We start from the raw sequence: 15654 nt of genomic DNA, 5'->3' as shown, positions 1-15654 counted from the left end.
GTGCTTAAAACAAGACATGATGAAAAGCACAGATGAAGCTGTGACATGCTTAGTATTTTTGTAAGTATTCTGCTGGAAAGGTAACTAGGGTGCAATAAATGTAATGTGTCTGAATATTCTAGGAACATTTGACAGGTTTCCTCACTGGATGCTCATATGAAAAGGAATGTCAGAATAAGAAGGAGAAGTTCTTCACCTGAGGGGAAAATATCAAATAAAGGATAAGAAAAAAAAAAAAAGCTCTTAATATAAGCAGTTCATGTTAACAGGATCCTACTTAGTTTCTACATAAATAGAAATAAGCCTTTTTGTTAATTATACCGTATGTGCTGTTATTCAAAGTTTATTTTTTTTTAACAAGTTAATGTCGCGTATTTTTTTGGAAGAAATAACAAGAAGAACAAAAAAGGACTAGTTATGTTACAGTGTAGTGGGTTTTAGTAATACATCTGATAGCAAAGTTTCTGTCAAATTGCTCAAAGTGGGAAAAGTTAGCCTTAAGACCTTTAGCTTCTTAAGAAAATAAGTCTGAAACAAATGTAGATTGATTGTTTCTTGCACAGTAATAGAACAGATTTATAGGCCTTTAAGCATACAATTTTTTTTACAGTTTTCTCTGTCCAGTTTTGATTTAGTCATTTTCCATTAGGTGTTGCATCAAGAAATGCAACTTTAGTAATTATTTTTAAATTGCAAGCTGCCCCCAGTTGCATCCTGTTACTGCTGTTCTATGAAATGTAAGGTATTGTTTTTCATCACTTTGCTTTTAACACTTACTACTATAGTATCTTATCTCACTGTATATGCTAGCGAGCACAGTTAATCTGATATTTCCACTGATACTTCTATTTTAATGAAGACTGAATTTTTGGCAATTCTGAGAATTTTCAAGGGTTTCTTTTGTGAAAAAGAAAAAAGTTAAATTCTTTAAGAAGTAAATATTTTGCAAGTTATTTTTTTTAAACTGAGAAATGTTTAGAAGTAAAAGAAAAAAGGAGTAGAAATCAAAATTTTAGTAAAAATGAAAAATATAGTCACAGATATTGAACTAAAAGTAAACTAAAAATTCACTAATTTGAAATATTTTGTAGAACGTATTTGGTTTTTAAGATCCTTCTTTCGTAGCCATTATCCTCACAATATTTCTGGAAATACTTAGGCACTTTACAAGCAGGAAAGTAAAACCAATGACATATTTGAGGTCTCAGTGGGAGTTTCTGTTGGAAAGATAGGTAGAGAATGAAAATTTCTTGAGATAAGACCCTCAACAAAGCCATCTTTGATCAGGGTTTGCAGCTGGACACTGGAATCCTGTCAGACTTTTCAAATAAAGTAGTTTGATTGTAGATTTGGTCATAGAGTTGCAAGTATTTGTTTACATACCAGAAACTTTCGCTAGAAAAAAGAGCCATCGGTGGTTCAGCATGCAGAACTGATCGTTTGGACTCAATGTGGCATGAATGTTGATTTCCTTCAAAATGAGGTATGAAATTCAAGCCTTGGCTAACAGTATTTTTTAGTAGTCCTGCATTACTTTTCAATGATGTTGTTAATGTACATGCAACACTGGTATGTTGAATGTTCCTAAAATAAATAAATAAATAAATAAAAGTTGTTAGTCAAAGTCCAATATACATCAGTGACACAGCGTTGTTGCCTCAAGGGCTCCAAAACCTGCTGTGTTCCATTCTCTGCAGTAACCATGTTTCTGTAGCAGCTGAAGTTTCTCCTGTGTCATACTCTCTGCGCTTTTTATTTGTACAAACTGCTCATAAACTTTCAAATAAAAGTTGTTGCATGAATAAAATTTCAGGTGGAAGCTGTTGCATAAATACAACCTTCATAATGTAAACTGTTAAGCTGTAGTAAATAATACCTGAGGCTGTAATCTTCAAGTTAAAAATGTTAGGACTTAAAAAATACTGCCCCAAAGACAACACTGAGTTAAAAAAATCTAAAGTTCTTGGGTGCTCTCTCCAGCCACACAGGAGTCAGTTGTTTGTCAGACACATTAAATTTGTTAACAGTCATCTGATAAGGAGAAAGTAATTCTCCAGGAATGGAACTGCTTTGGTGACCTTATGAGAAAGACCATAAAGGAGCAATTCTGACTTTGGACGAAAACCATTCAGCCAAGATGAAATACACAGATGTGTCATATATCTCACCCTTTCACTGTTAGGGGGAACTCTGATTGTTAAATCACCTCAGCAAAATGGGCTGTATGGTAATTAAGAGTAGTTTCCAAGCTTTTGAAAAGCACTGTCGTTACTCCCAAAGATATGTTCTCAGCAAGGCTATATAGTTAACTGAGAAGAGGAAATTATAGGACTTCAGAAATAATCTGCAATTAAATGGAGTTTTTCATGTGTAACTGTAGATCTGTGGTAATGACGCAGGGGTGCACATTCCTTTACTCTTCCACAAGTCTTCATTTGTATTGAATGTTATTAAAGGAAGAGTATTTATAACATTAAAAACATGATCATGTTGGTAGTCCTAAGCGTGGAGACTGAACACACACTTCTGGCTGCCACTGCAGGCATGACCTCAGGAGCAGTGAGCAGCAAGACAAGACTCCCTGTGATACACTGGCTTCTCAGCTCATTAGTGGATTCACAGGTCGAGCCAACTCCAGACTGTTCTTTTAATACTTAACTTTTTAATATCCCCAAATATAAAATTGAGTAATAGTTTCAGTCAGGAGGGTTTGGCTTTTCTGACAGGTTGAAAATGCCCTTGCTTAATTCTGGAACAGATTTCATGAAGAATGACAAACCAACAGATGAAGAAGAGACAGTATCCACATGCCTGCATCCTATCTGATAATGTAATTGTACGAACCAAGTGGGTACCCAGGCTTTCTATAGTGCCAGATGAACATAGTTTTCTTTGTTTTTACACTGTGCACAAATATATAAGCACTAAAAACAGAGGTACTGTTGGTGCAAAAAGTGGACGCAGTAACACAGAAATGGTTCCTTCTCCTAGCATTACTGTCTGATGCCTTCTGTGGTACCATGTCTGGTTGTCAAAGTAGGTCAAGGGAAGCACTTGGATATTTTTCTCTATTACATGTCTCTGAAGATTACTATTTCTTGTAGTAGGTATAACCAAGACTGTTGAGCTTGAATAAAAATTGCTGAATTTTAAGCAAACGCTCCCATACTGCACTGACACGTTGTAAAGAAGTACTGTGTTGAACACCAGAGTATTTATTTCTCATATTGTCATTATGGGTTTTATCTACATCAGATTACAGATTTTCTATCATCTGCCAACGTGCCATATTATAGTCAATGTTCTGAACATTAAGAGGAGGCCTGTAATGGAAAAAAAAATATTTTATGAGTTCCTTGACCTGTTCATAGGCATAGGTTATACTGACAAGATGAGGGGAAACAGGATTTCCTCTTAGCACTGACTTAAAAAAAATGCTCTGGTGGGACCCATTCTACCTGAAAAACCTAGCTATAAACAAGCTGTAGGCAGCTAATGAAGCACTCCTTCCAAAGTTGTTGAGAGAGATGGTGATTCTTTCCAAAAGTGGTATGAACTTAGGCATGTGGACTTCTCTGGAGATCATGACACCTTGCTTTCTCTGACAATTAGAGGATATAGGCACTGACTTGAGTAGGATCTGAATTCCATCCTAGATGTCTTAAAGATAGGTTATCTAGAGTCTGTCTTGTTTTAGAGATTTGTAGAGGTGTTCACAGGTATTGTGTTTCTCTTCTGGCTCAAGTACTAATTTCTGTTTTGGAGAAATGCTTCTTAATCCACCACCGCCACATTACCCTCCATGGAAAGCTGTTACCTGTTTGGTGTTCTTCTAGGTGGAGGGATCTCGACTGACGTTACTTAAAGGAAGAATATAAATTAGAAGAGTTTTTACTGATTTTTTACTGAAGAGTTTTTATTTCAAATCATGAAGGTTTTTGGCATCATATTTTGTATGTGAAAGCATAGATTTGTGAGGACTGAAGGTTTTGATGAAACTTTCATTCAAAAGTCTTCCCTGGGTCAGGATGGAAACATAAAATTGGGGGTGAGCCAGTGAACATACCCCTCATGAAAATAGTAATTCATCCAATGCTAAGTGTGTCATAAAACAGGCTTTTTAGTTGCTCTGAAGAGGTGCTTACTGTCTGCTTTTACACCTGAAGAGTGCTGGCATATCAAAATATGTGTAGCAGTTTGTGTTTGTCAGTCAGCCCTCACTATAGGTCTTTGCTTCCCTGTGTTTCTTTACTCGGAAATGTAGAGGAATTCAGAGTGAAATTAAGAAAAGCTTTTCTTACTGTAAACTCATTGTTCAGATACTTTTAGAGCCTGCATATAAGTATATGCCATGGACAGTGAGGTGGGGGTTGGCCTGTTCTCCCATGTGCCTGGTGACAGGACGAGGGGGAATGGGCTTAAGTTGCACCAGGGGAGTTTTAGGTTAGATGTTAGGAAGAACTTCTTTACTGAAAGGGTTGTGAGGCACTGGAACGGGCTGCCCAGGGAAGTGGTGGAGTCACCATCCCTGGAAGTCTTTAACAGACGTTTAGATGTAGAGCTTAGGGATATGGTTTAGTGGGGACTGTTAGTGTTAGGTCAGAGGTTGGACTCGATGATCTTGAGGTCTCTTCCAACCTAGAAATTCTGTGATTCTGTGTGATTCTGACTATCTCCTTGATTTTGGACACAAGTGTCTTCTTTTAGAAACTGGCCCAGCCTGTAAGTGTATGTGTGTATATGCATGTATATTTTTTTTCCTGGAAAATCAGTGCCTTTAAATCATATTTGTTAACAGAGATTAGAGGAGGAAAGGTTGATTTATACTCCAAAAACATTATGGTAAGCTCTGGGAAAGAGGCAGTACAGAAACAGAATGGCAAAGGAAGTGTTTATGAGAGATACTGAAGTTCATGCCTTCCTGAGTCATTAGAGAGAACAGCTGGTATTTCTTGCATTAAGAGAATTTTGGTGAATGGACTGATGAGATTTCTCTGCAGGGTAAAAGCTTCTTTTCTCTTTCTTCAAATTATTTTTGAAAGTTAGGCAAACATACTGAAGTATGTTGTCCTTGAGATTTGATCAGCCTTGTTCAGTAACTCCTGAAATCTACACAGAATTTCAGTGATGGTGGACCAGAAAGGTGTAAAGTCGAGACTGAACTGCAGTGAATAACTTTGGTTGATAAATAATCCCGTGTGTGGAAAAAGAGTGGTGCAAGAAACAGGTCCTCCTTCATCTTCCTCTGTAAAGGGAATCAAGGAATATGTGGGGTTCAAAATTTGATAGATGACTGATACTCTATCCTGTGTAATAGTTTGGAACAGATTTTAGTGCTTTATGTGAAAAACATTTTAACTTTTGGACTGGTCAAGCATGAAGAATAGATCAAATGAGAGAGAAAATTCTAATCCCAGATGTGAAGTGGAAAAGTTAGAAAGTTATTTCTTATGAATTTATTTCCTTTATTTGTAAGAGTGTTGTTACTCCATTCAGTCCCACTGAGAGGAGTGCTGTTTAATAGTCATGCAAACTGTTTCGTTACTTTAGCTGTCTCTCATACCCCTTTTCACATGAACCTGAGCTTCTCACATGACTTCCAGGAGACTACTGATGGGAACTGCCCAAGAAGAACTGAGGAGCTCAGCATATCCTCTTAGACCTCTATCAAAACTAAATACATGTACCACTAGGCCAGCAACTGTGCAGACTGAAGTGGAAGCTGCTATTGATGATATTAAGAAGTACTTTTGTCCAGTCCAGAAAGATATGCTGTCCTTTGAAGGTTTAAATGTAGAATATTTACGGATAAAATATTTTTTTCGTAAGAATACTGTGTCAGAGAAAAAGCATGTCATCTCTACAGAGCAAGGGATTAGAAGTCTATATAAAATACTGTATGTCATAGAAAAGAGTATCAGTAAGCAAAGAAGGGGGAAAGATAAGTGTTTTTTTGTTTGTTTGTTTTTTTGTTTTTCTCATGGTTCTTACTTTATTTTCTGTTAAGCAAATACAATCTTTTCTGTATCAAAGATGAGAAGCCTAACCTACAAAAAGTTATAAGGAACCCAAAGAACCCAAAGTATGAGTTTACAAAATCATGGAGAATATTTGGGGCAGAAGGGCAAGCCCTCTATTTTTTTGCCAGGAAGACACGTAGTCTTGCCACATTCTGAACAGTATTTTTCTGCAGGCAGTCAGTCATGAGACACAGCACAAAACAAGCTGCTAAGGAAACACAGATTGGCAGTCTATTTACAGTTACTGAGGCTGCAAAGAGTTGTTTTGTGGAGAAGAAACTTAGGGTTCTCCTGAAGAAGTAGACCTTCAAGACACTGCATGGCTTGCCCATTAGACCTAAGACATTTCCAAGTCTCATGATGAAATGGGCATTTTGTCTGGATATGAGAAAGATGAAATGAAGGCAAGGAGGATTCTTAGGTTCTTTTTACATGTATCTCCATTTGATTTTAACTTAGTCCTTCAATTCAGAAAACCAAAATGAACCAACAGCAGCACACAATAGAAGAACCTAGTGTACTAAGCATTGATGCTTCCTCCCCAGCCACATAGTACAAATTCTGTATTTTACACTCACTGCTAAAGACTCCAGGCAATATAATCCCTTAACACTTTCCCATGCTATGTGGAAAGTCATTTTCTACAAAGTGCAAAAACAAGGGATTGGAGGGACAACAAGAAAATATTTTGTTGAGTTGCTCTACTTTCTAGAATGATTAATGGAACTGGATCCTCTTCGAAAATGGTTATCTAAACTCTCCTTGAAAATGGAATTCATAGGCATTATATAACTTCTGCAGAGAACTTGTTTCAGAGCTTTCGTATCCTAGGTGGAAAGTTGAACATGTTTCTTAAACCAAATCAGTCCGGCAACTTCTTGCACTATTGTTGGTGTAGTTATAGGCAGTCTCTTACATGCTGGCATAATGTTCTTTCTCCATAAATCTTCTCTTTCATGTATTATATAAATCCAGTCTATTCAAGTTTTCTTTGAGTCTGTATTTTCCAAATGCTGTATCAGTCTTTTTGACCTGTACTCATACCATGTTGTTTTTGTCATACTTTGGTGTTCAAGACTAGCCATAGTAATCCAACTGAAATTTTCAGATTGCCTGTGGTTTATATAGGATATTCTTGAAATTTGAGATGTCACCTGCCTTTTTTTTTTTTTCAAGAATATTATGTTATAATATGAAATCTCTGAAATCCTTTCAGACAGGACTTTCCCAAGACTGAGGACTCATTGAGCCAAATGCTCAGCATTGAGACCTTTTGTTTGCAGGTTAAATAGCACTCAGAAAAAGAAGGAATAAGATCTTAGAATGATGTACAACGTTATTACTTCAAAGAAGATGGGCTTAGGGAAATACTTACACCTTCTGATGGCTTCGTTTTTGACCCATTACTCTGAAACAACCACAGGATAATAATCACAGATTTTCTATAGGAGAATTAAAAACATAGATTAACACTTCTGTTGCTGAAACCAAATCACACATTTGCTACACATAAAACCTTGTCGTTGTTTGTTGTATATTTCTACTCTCAGAGCTCTTTGTGTAGGTCAAAGAATAGGACAGTGTAGTGCCAATAAACACTTTCCTGTGAATCACTCTTCCATGCATGCCTATTGTACTGTCTTCTCAAATGTTGATTTTCCAAACGTGTCCCAAAAATATCATATAGTGTAATATTAAAAAATCAAGGAATGTAATTTCTGCACACACACAAACACACACCTTCAGGTTTTCTAGGATTATTCAACGTGGAGAACTACTGATTAAATATTTTCATTATTGTGTTGTATTTTTGAGGTCTGTTTTTTAAAAGGGGACTTTTTCATTGTCCACCAGACTTCATAGTGCTAAAGTCAAAGTGGGATCGATGTGGGACCATATCACTGTAATCAGCAAATGAGTGCCGTAGTTAGTAACGGCATATTGTCATTGACCATCCTACAGTATAGACGTACATTGTTCTTACCTCAGGGTTTTAAGCCTCCATAACAGGCATTTACATGACTGTGATGTTGTGCCATTTTATACCTTTTATTTAAAACAACAAATTATTTTTTTTAGTTGCAAGACTTTCTTATTTATTGACATCTTTAATTGCAGTTTAAAGATCTATTTTAGGTAAGCATGATTGCCTGTCAGTGATAACAGTTCTCATAACCATAGATACTTTTGTTTATATAGGATGTTCTGTTGCTTAATTTTTCAGGGCTCTTTCTCAGGATGATCAAGATGATAACCATTTAAAAATAGAGGATATAATTCAAATGGTAAGTTCATCTTGAAATTTACACATAAATATTCCTGTAGAAATGTTCCATGTTTGAGTCACTAAAATGTATCACTTCTGTACCTTTACAACTCTGGACAGAAATACTGTTCTTTTATATTAGTGTTGTGGTTTAACCCGGCTGGCAGATAAACACCACACAGCCGTTTGCTCACCCTCCCCCCTCCCTCTCTGGAATGGGGAGAGAAACGGGAAAGTGAAGCCTGTGAGTTGAGATAAAGACAGTTTATTAAGACAGGATAATAATAAAAATAATAATAATAACAACAACAATAATTATGATAATAGTACTACTACTAATAATGTGTACAAAACAAGTGATGCACAATGCAATTGCTCACCACCTGCTGACCGAAACCCAGCCTACTCCTGAGCAGCCGGCCCCCTCCCCCGGCTAGCCACCCCTATATATTGTTCAGCATGACCCCAGATGGTATGGAATACCCCTTTTGCCAGTTGGGGTCAGCTGTCCTGGGTCTGTCCCCTCCCAGCTCTTGCTGCACCCCCAGCCTGCCCGCTGGCAGGACAGAGCAAGGAGCTGAAAAGTCCTTGGCTTGGTGTAAGCACTGCTCGGCAACAATTAAAACATCAGCATGTTCTCTGCACTCTTCTCGTCCTAATCCAAAACATAGCACCCTACCAGCTACTAGGAGGAAAATTAACTGTATCCTAACTGAAACCGGGACAATTAGGAATGCATATTTCAGTTTACAGAGTTAGAATCTGGAGCATGTATCAGAGATGAACTGGTCAAAACTTAAGGATTTGATTTTAATCACATGAGGATGAAAAAATGTGGAAAATGTGGATTTATACAAAGTGTGCACCACCTCAGCACCCATCAGAAGCATACTTGGCTATCACTGACGAGAAACATCCTCTAAACTGTAGTCACCATCATCTCATAAGTGCACTGTATTAATACAACAAAGAGTGTGAGCAATGAACTAGGTGCAGAGTGGTTATGTGGAAAGTGACTCAAAATATACAGACTTTAGTTAACCTATGCATACTTACATCTTGTCTGCTTTCCTATCAATTTCCAGGCTGATGTTTACCCTTATGTTGTTAACATTTTTTGCTTAATTCTTATTTCTGTGTATCAAAAATGTTAATTACAATTTTGTGTTAAAAAATGTATATAAAGTTTTTAATACACCGTGCTCTGAAATGCTTTTCAGTACAATGATAGATCATTAAGTGTTTTCCTTATTCTTGTAGTCAGAATGCCCCAAACCAGAGTGCTTTGAGACTTTGTCAGCCATGGAGCTTGCGGAGCAGATAACTCTTCTAGACCACATAGTTTTCAGAAGCATACCCTATGAGTAAGTATTCTCCTGCAATTAACTGAAGTGAGTACATTGGATGAGTTGTTACTGACAGTTTCAGGCACTACACTAGGTCATGGTACTGACATCCAGGCAAAGAGGCTTACAGCAGACCGTTGTCCTTTGGCTGTTTCTATTATTGCTTATTACTTATGATTCTCATATAGTTTGATTTTTTTTTTTTTTAAGAATGAGTTATTTCAGTCTGTTGCTAAAGAAAAAATCTGTGTTCAAAGGCTCTGGGCTAGTGAAGGGTGAGCATAGTATGGAAGTCCTGAGTCTCTGGAGAGGGAATGTCAGATAAACTTCATTCATACAGTAGTTTACCATTCATATGATCGTGTAAACTGATAAGACCTGTTTCAAATAGGGTCACAAAGCTGAAAATTGAGATGGAAAAACAGGGAGAGGGCATTAAAATCAACATAAATCTTCTTAATAAGGGTTACAGTTTTGTTTATTAGCATTATTAATAAAATAATTAATAATTAAATGCTGGAATTAATGTAAAGCTATGTAGTTAGCTTCTAAAAAAAAGAGGTATACTTGAAATCCATTTAGGCTACAGTTGCAGACAGAGACTATACTGTTAATTGTTTTTGTTTTTTCTCTTCACTTATTGTCTAGAGAGTTTCTTGGGCAAGGCTGGATGAAACTGGATAAAAATGAGAGAACACCCTATATTATGAAAACTAGTCAACATTTTAATGATGTAAGTACTTAAAAATATGGATTGCCTTCTAGGAACTCTGTTGACACTGTCTGTGACCTCTGGAACAAATATATCTTTCTTACAATGTTCTGTAATTTCTTATCTAGTAGTGACTGAATGCTATGGTCTTTTTGTGATTATCTCTTTATATCAACACATACAAAGCTTTTAATTTTCATTAATTGGTACTTTGAAATTGTTACATTGGAATTTCAATGACTATTTAATAGATTAAATCATTTTAAACTATCCTACATAGATGATATTTTTTTCAGAGAATGAAAATATAACACCAGTTCTGTTTAATGAATGCCCTTTGAGTCTCTGTGTACATTTGTTTTTTACCATATGCCTTGAGTTTGTCTGACTTACCCATCAACATTGTTACTGTTGGGTTGAAAACACACCCCATTGCATTTCTTACCATTCTTCCATATTCTCATTCCCATCCACTGCCCTACAACACTGATCTCAGTCTGTTTTTTTCTGATTTTATTAATAGCCATAAGTTCTGTTGTGCACCAGTTTTATTTTCTGCCTTGTTCATTAAATAATTATGTTTCTAATATGATGATGTTTAAATGTCCTAAATACTTCCTCTTTGTTTGGTCAGATGAGCAACCTTGTTGCTTCCCAAATCATGAATTATGCTGATGTCAGCTCCCGGGCTAACTCAATTGAAAAGTGGGTAGCAGTAGCTGACATTTGTCGATGTATGCACAATTATAATGGCGTATTAGAAATCACATCAGCCTTGAACAGAAGTGCAATCTACAGACTGAAGAAAACTTGGGCTAAAGTATCCAAACAGGTAAGAAAGATCTGATTACAATGACGGTTTCTAGATTTCACTAGTCATTATGTTGTTCATGAAACAATGAACAGAAATAGGATTCTTTCCAAAACTTTTTCTTCCTCAACAATAGTCTTGACTACCTGCTGGAAGCATCAAGTTGTGCTGGTATGTCATGTCATGGTCTTTTGCATTTGATGTATTGCTTTTTGGGTATCATTAGTTAAATATTTGTGAGAACAAACTGATCTCAGTAGAATTAGCAGGTGCTTAAATCTGAGGCTTTAGCCTGAATTACTGAAATATTTGAAAAAAAAAATTTCTACTTATTGAATTGATACTTAAGGCATATGCATAGGTGTTGACTGGCTATAAACATCATCGGCTCAGGTGCCTAAAACTGGAGTCCTATTTTCCAGCCTGTGCAGGAATTTAGTAGAAAGGGCAGCACTTCTTCTCAAGGTGCTGATTTTTATTGCTACCCAACAAGAAAGGGTAGATAACCAGACCTCCTTCTCATTTAGGTGCTCAAGTTTAGATACAATGAATCTCTCCCTTTAACCCTTGCCTTGCTGCTGAGACTGTCAGCAGTATGGCTGAAACTGTAAGAATGACTGCCAGTAACAAAGAAAAGACAAAATGAGCCAGAATGAAAAGTACCTGGCCTTTTATGTTCTCTGTTTTAAATAGTTGGGAAGACATTTATTGAATTATTTAAATCTCAACTTTCTGCTGTTTGAAAACATACATATTTTAGTGTGGTGCAATAGCGGAGCAATGATGTCAGTAGAACAGAACCAATCACTTGTAATTTTGGCAGTTTTGGATACAGGTTTTTCAAGCCTGTTGGAATATTTAGATCGCCCTTTTCGATCTTGCTAATTGACATACGAGAAGGTGGGCTTTTGTCACTGCGTTTCCTTCTCGATATGTTTCCAAAGTTTTTGCAAAGCAATCAAGCAGCCCAAGTAATGACATCCGCTTAGAATACATTCTGATTGTACTGTGTTCTCCAATCAGCTTATTCTCCTATGTTTTATGGCTGGTGCTATTTTCTTTGATATAAAAATATAATAATAATAATAATAATAATAATAATAATAATAATAATTAATACTTTAAATGCAAGGTATTGTATAAGAGTTTACCTCAAAAAAAGTATGTTTAGGATTTGCTTGATTTTTAAAATTGTAAAACAAACAAACAAACAACAAAACCTGATTAATGTTAGGATTATAGAAATTTGCAAGGGACCCACAAGGACTGTCATATCCAACTCTTGGCTCCACACAGGATGACCCAACAATTAGGTCCTATGTCTGACAACTCTGTCCTTTTTGAACTTTTTTGAACTTTTTGAACTCTGACAGGCTTGGTGCCAGGACCACTGCCCTGGGGAGCCTGTTCCAGTGTCTGACCACCCTCTTGGTGAAAAACCTTTTCCCAGTATGTGACCTTATTGCACTCTTCTCCATTGCTTACTGAAAACATTATCTGAATGTTTCATTAGCCTGTTATTGTAGAAAAAAAGAAAGTTTCTGCCTACAGCTTCCTAGTAACTGGAAATTCAGTTCCAAAGATGACAAGTTTCTTAGGATTCTCCATGCTATGTCAAGTCTACACCATAAAAAAGTAATGAAAAGAAAATATATTTTACATATGGAGAAACCAAGCTCTGATGACATCCACTGAAAATCATTCCTGTAAGACAGTAACATTTTTTCAAATACGCGTTCATTTTTAATCAGAAACTTGGAAGCAAAACCATTTTAGTGCAGGCTGCAAGACAGTACATCCTTTACTGTCCTTAATTTCGGTAAATCCAGCTGAGGAGCCTCAGTAGCGCACCAGATCAAGCCTCTAATATTCTTGTATACAGAGTAAACTGAATTGCTGGCCATTAATTTAATGATCTTGTGTTTCTTGCTGAATTTGCAGGCCAATAATATTAGCATAGATACATATTCTGGTTTCACTTGAAGGAACATCTTTAAGGCTGCCTAATCTCCATTTGCAGAAAATCATTAGGAACTACAGTGAAGCTAAATTCTTAATACCTATATAGTTACTTCTGAAAATGTTGTGAAGAAACTAAGTGAATCAAATCTTTTTAAAAAATCATTTATGTGCAACAGCAATAACATCTGTGATGTGATCTCTTTTTAGGCAAAAGCCCTCATGGACAAGCTTCAGAAGACTGTATCATCTGAAGGAAGATTTAAAAATCTTAGAGAAACACTCAAAAAGTATGTTTACTTACAAAAAGCACTTTTTAAATAAATAGTAGATAATACATCTTAAATATGAACTAGCTTTGATTAAGCTTTAATAATTAATATAATGTTGAGTAATGCTTTTACCTAGTAACCTTTTAAATTCTGTTTTTATTCTATTTGGAGTTTTATTCTGGTTTTGTTTGTTTGTTGTTTTGGTTCTGCTCAATATACTCCAATTTAGCACACTAATAGATAAATACAATGTCTTTAGAGAATTACTTAAAAAAAAAACCACCCTGTTACTCTGTGTGGAATGTTCCCTGTTGGAGTTTTACTTACACTGATAAACTTTTTCAGTAAGTGTAAACCAGGTTATTATAAAGTTTTCTGTTCAAAAACAAGATTGAAAGGAGTCCTTGTTCCTGATAAGAAGTTTAGGACTGACAAGTAAGCTTTAGTCAAATCAAAGATCCATTCACCCTATTATCTTATCTCTGACAGTGGCCAGATGCTCAGAAAGGAACATAATGCACAATGATATTTGCTATCCTATACCCTCCCAGCCCCTTGTAGTCTGCCACTCTGGAAAAAAAAAATACATTTTTTACAGTAGTCATTGATTCCTTGTGTTTCACCATATGTAGCTTTGGTATCCAAAACATCCTTTGGCAAGGACTCTACAATTTATGCATGTATTGACTCCAACTGCACACGTTAAAAAAAATAAAAATAAAAATAAATATACATAGTTTATAGTTCTATGTACATGTAGTAGAACTACTTTAAATGATAAATTTAAATACATTGTTCAAATTAGTCAGTTTTTAGTGAAAAAAACATTGTTGAGGACTAATCACTTGTTAAAAAAACATTTTCACTCACAATATGAACAAGTACTCCTAAACGCCTTTCAGTCAGTATATTGCTTACCCTGTGTGCAGCAGTCACCCTCACAATGTAAAAAATAACCAGATTGAAGTGCTTTGCTAAGCAAAGCCAGCTGTCTGCCTTTAATAGTACAGCCGTGGCCCTGCTTTTTTTCTTACACCAAACCTTCAGAAAAACAGATTTGTAGCTATTTCTGCTGAGGTAAGAATCAGCAGGTATGGAGTAGTGATTATTTCATTAAAGAAGTAACAATGCCTATCACATTAGTCCTGCCCCACTAAGAAAAGCAGCTCCCAATTCTCTAGGGTCTCTATTCCCAGCTTTCCAGATCATCCTGTCTATCTGTCTGTCTTCCTCTTTCCTCTTTGGGTTCACTGTTAGCAAAGCCAGAAAAGACAGAGAATGTTATCTATATCCATATACACATGTATGTATGTCTCCAAACACATGCATGAGCACACTCACATGGACCCTTGCTGGTACTAGAATGCTTATATATGCTGATGCAGAAGAACACTAACCACTCAGAAACATATCCACATGCACTTGTAGCTTGTGTATATGATCTATTTCTGATACTGCCTAACAGCCAAGATTAAAATATGCTTGAAGGTGTGCTCAGTGTCCAGACTGTGCCCACCTTTCCTCTTACTCCATCCTTTTTTGTTCTAGATTTTCCTAAAGGCTATCTGCCTTTAATTTAAATTTAATATTTGACGCAATCAATTCAATTTGCCACACTCAGAGCAAATATAAATCAAGTGATGTCAATTTTTTGTGGTCCATTGTTTAAAAGTTCTTTAAATAATAAATTTTGTGTGAGCTATAAAAATACAAGTTTGTAAATTTAGTTGTATATAGATATGCTGATTTATTGTTTTACAGTTGTAACCCACCTGCTGTTCCCTACCTTGGAATGTACTTGACAGATCTAGCATTTATTGAAGAAGGAACACCAAACTTCACTGAGGAAGGCCTCGTCAATTTTTCCAAAATGAGAATGGTAATTTTAATTCCCTTACATGCTTTCCCAACAGATGTTTAATTACAAATTGATTATTGATTTGATTATAACTGCTTAGAATTTCACCAGGTCTTAAAAGTGTGTTTGAATCGTGCATGATAGATAGCTATTTGAAAGCAATTACTTGACCCAGTCTTCTATCACCACCTTCTGGTAAACTGAGGATTTTTACAGTGTGAATTTGCCTCCAGTTTGTTCTTTGAGAAGTCACAGATAGAAAAAGCAGATGCCTTAAGCTTATGAAGAAGCAAGAAAAGATGTCTTGAAATAATCAAATGAAAGGAATGTAGTTATTCATCAGAAAGCAGTCAGTGCTCACAATCTTTCTTCAAGTGTGCTAGGATCTATTTTTTAAGAAGTACTTCAAA

General features: G+C 36.1%; 1 protein-coding gene across 3 annotated transcripts in view; it reads left to right on the top strand.

Moving 5' to 3' along the window:
- The window catches only part of RASGRF2 (Ras protein specific guanine nucleotide releasing factor 2), a 136947-nt gene that overhangs the window by 118465 nt on the left and 2828 nt on the right, over positions 1–15654 (top strand). For all 3 annotated transcript variants that reach the window (XM_038170752.2, XM_038170751.2, XM_038170753.2), the window contains exons 20-25: positions 8245–8305; positions 9547–9650; positions 10281–10365; positions 10979–11176; positions 13325–13404; positions 15148–15265. In XM_038170752.2, the coding sequence (XP_038026680.1) occupies positions 8245–8305; positions 9547–9650; positions 10281–10365; positions 10979–11176; positions 13325–13404; positions 15148–15265 (646 nt within the window). The remainder of the gene's footprint in view (positions 1–8244; positions 8306–9546; positions 9651–10280; positions 10366–10978; positions 11177–13324; positions 13405–15147; positions 15266–15654) is intronic.

The sequence above is a fragment of the Anas platyrhynchos genome, chromosome Z (genome assembly GCF_047663525.1).
Source record: "Anas platyrhynchos isolate ZD024472 breed Pekin duck chromosome Z, IASCAAS_PekinDuck_T2T, whole genome shotgun sequence".
NCBI classification, from domain to species: Eukaryota; Metazoa; Chordata; class Aves; order Anseriformes; family Anatidae; genus Anas; species Anas platyrhynchos.
This window is presented reverse-complemented; position numbering and strand designations above follow the sequence as displayed.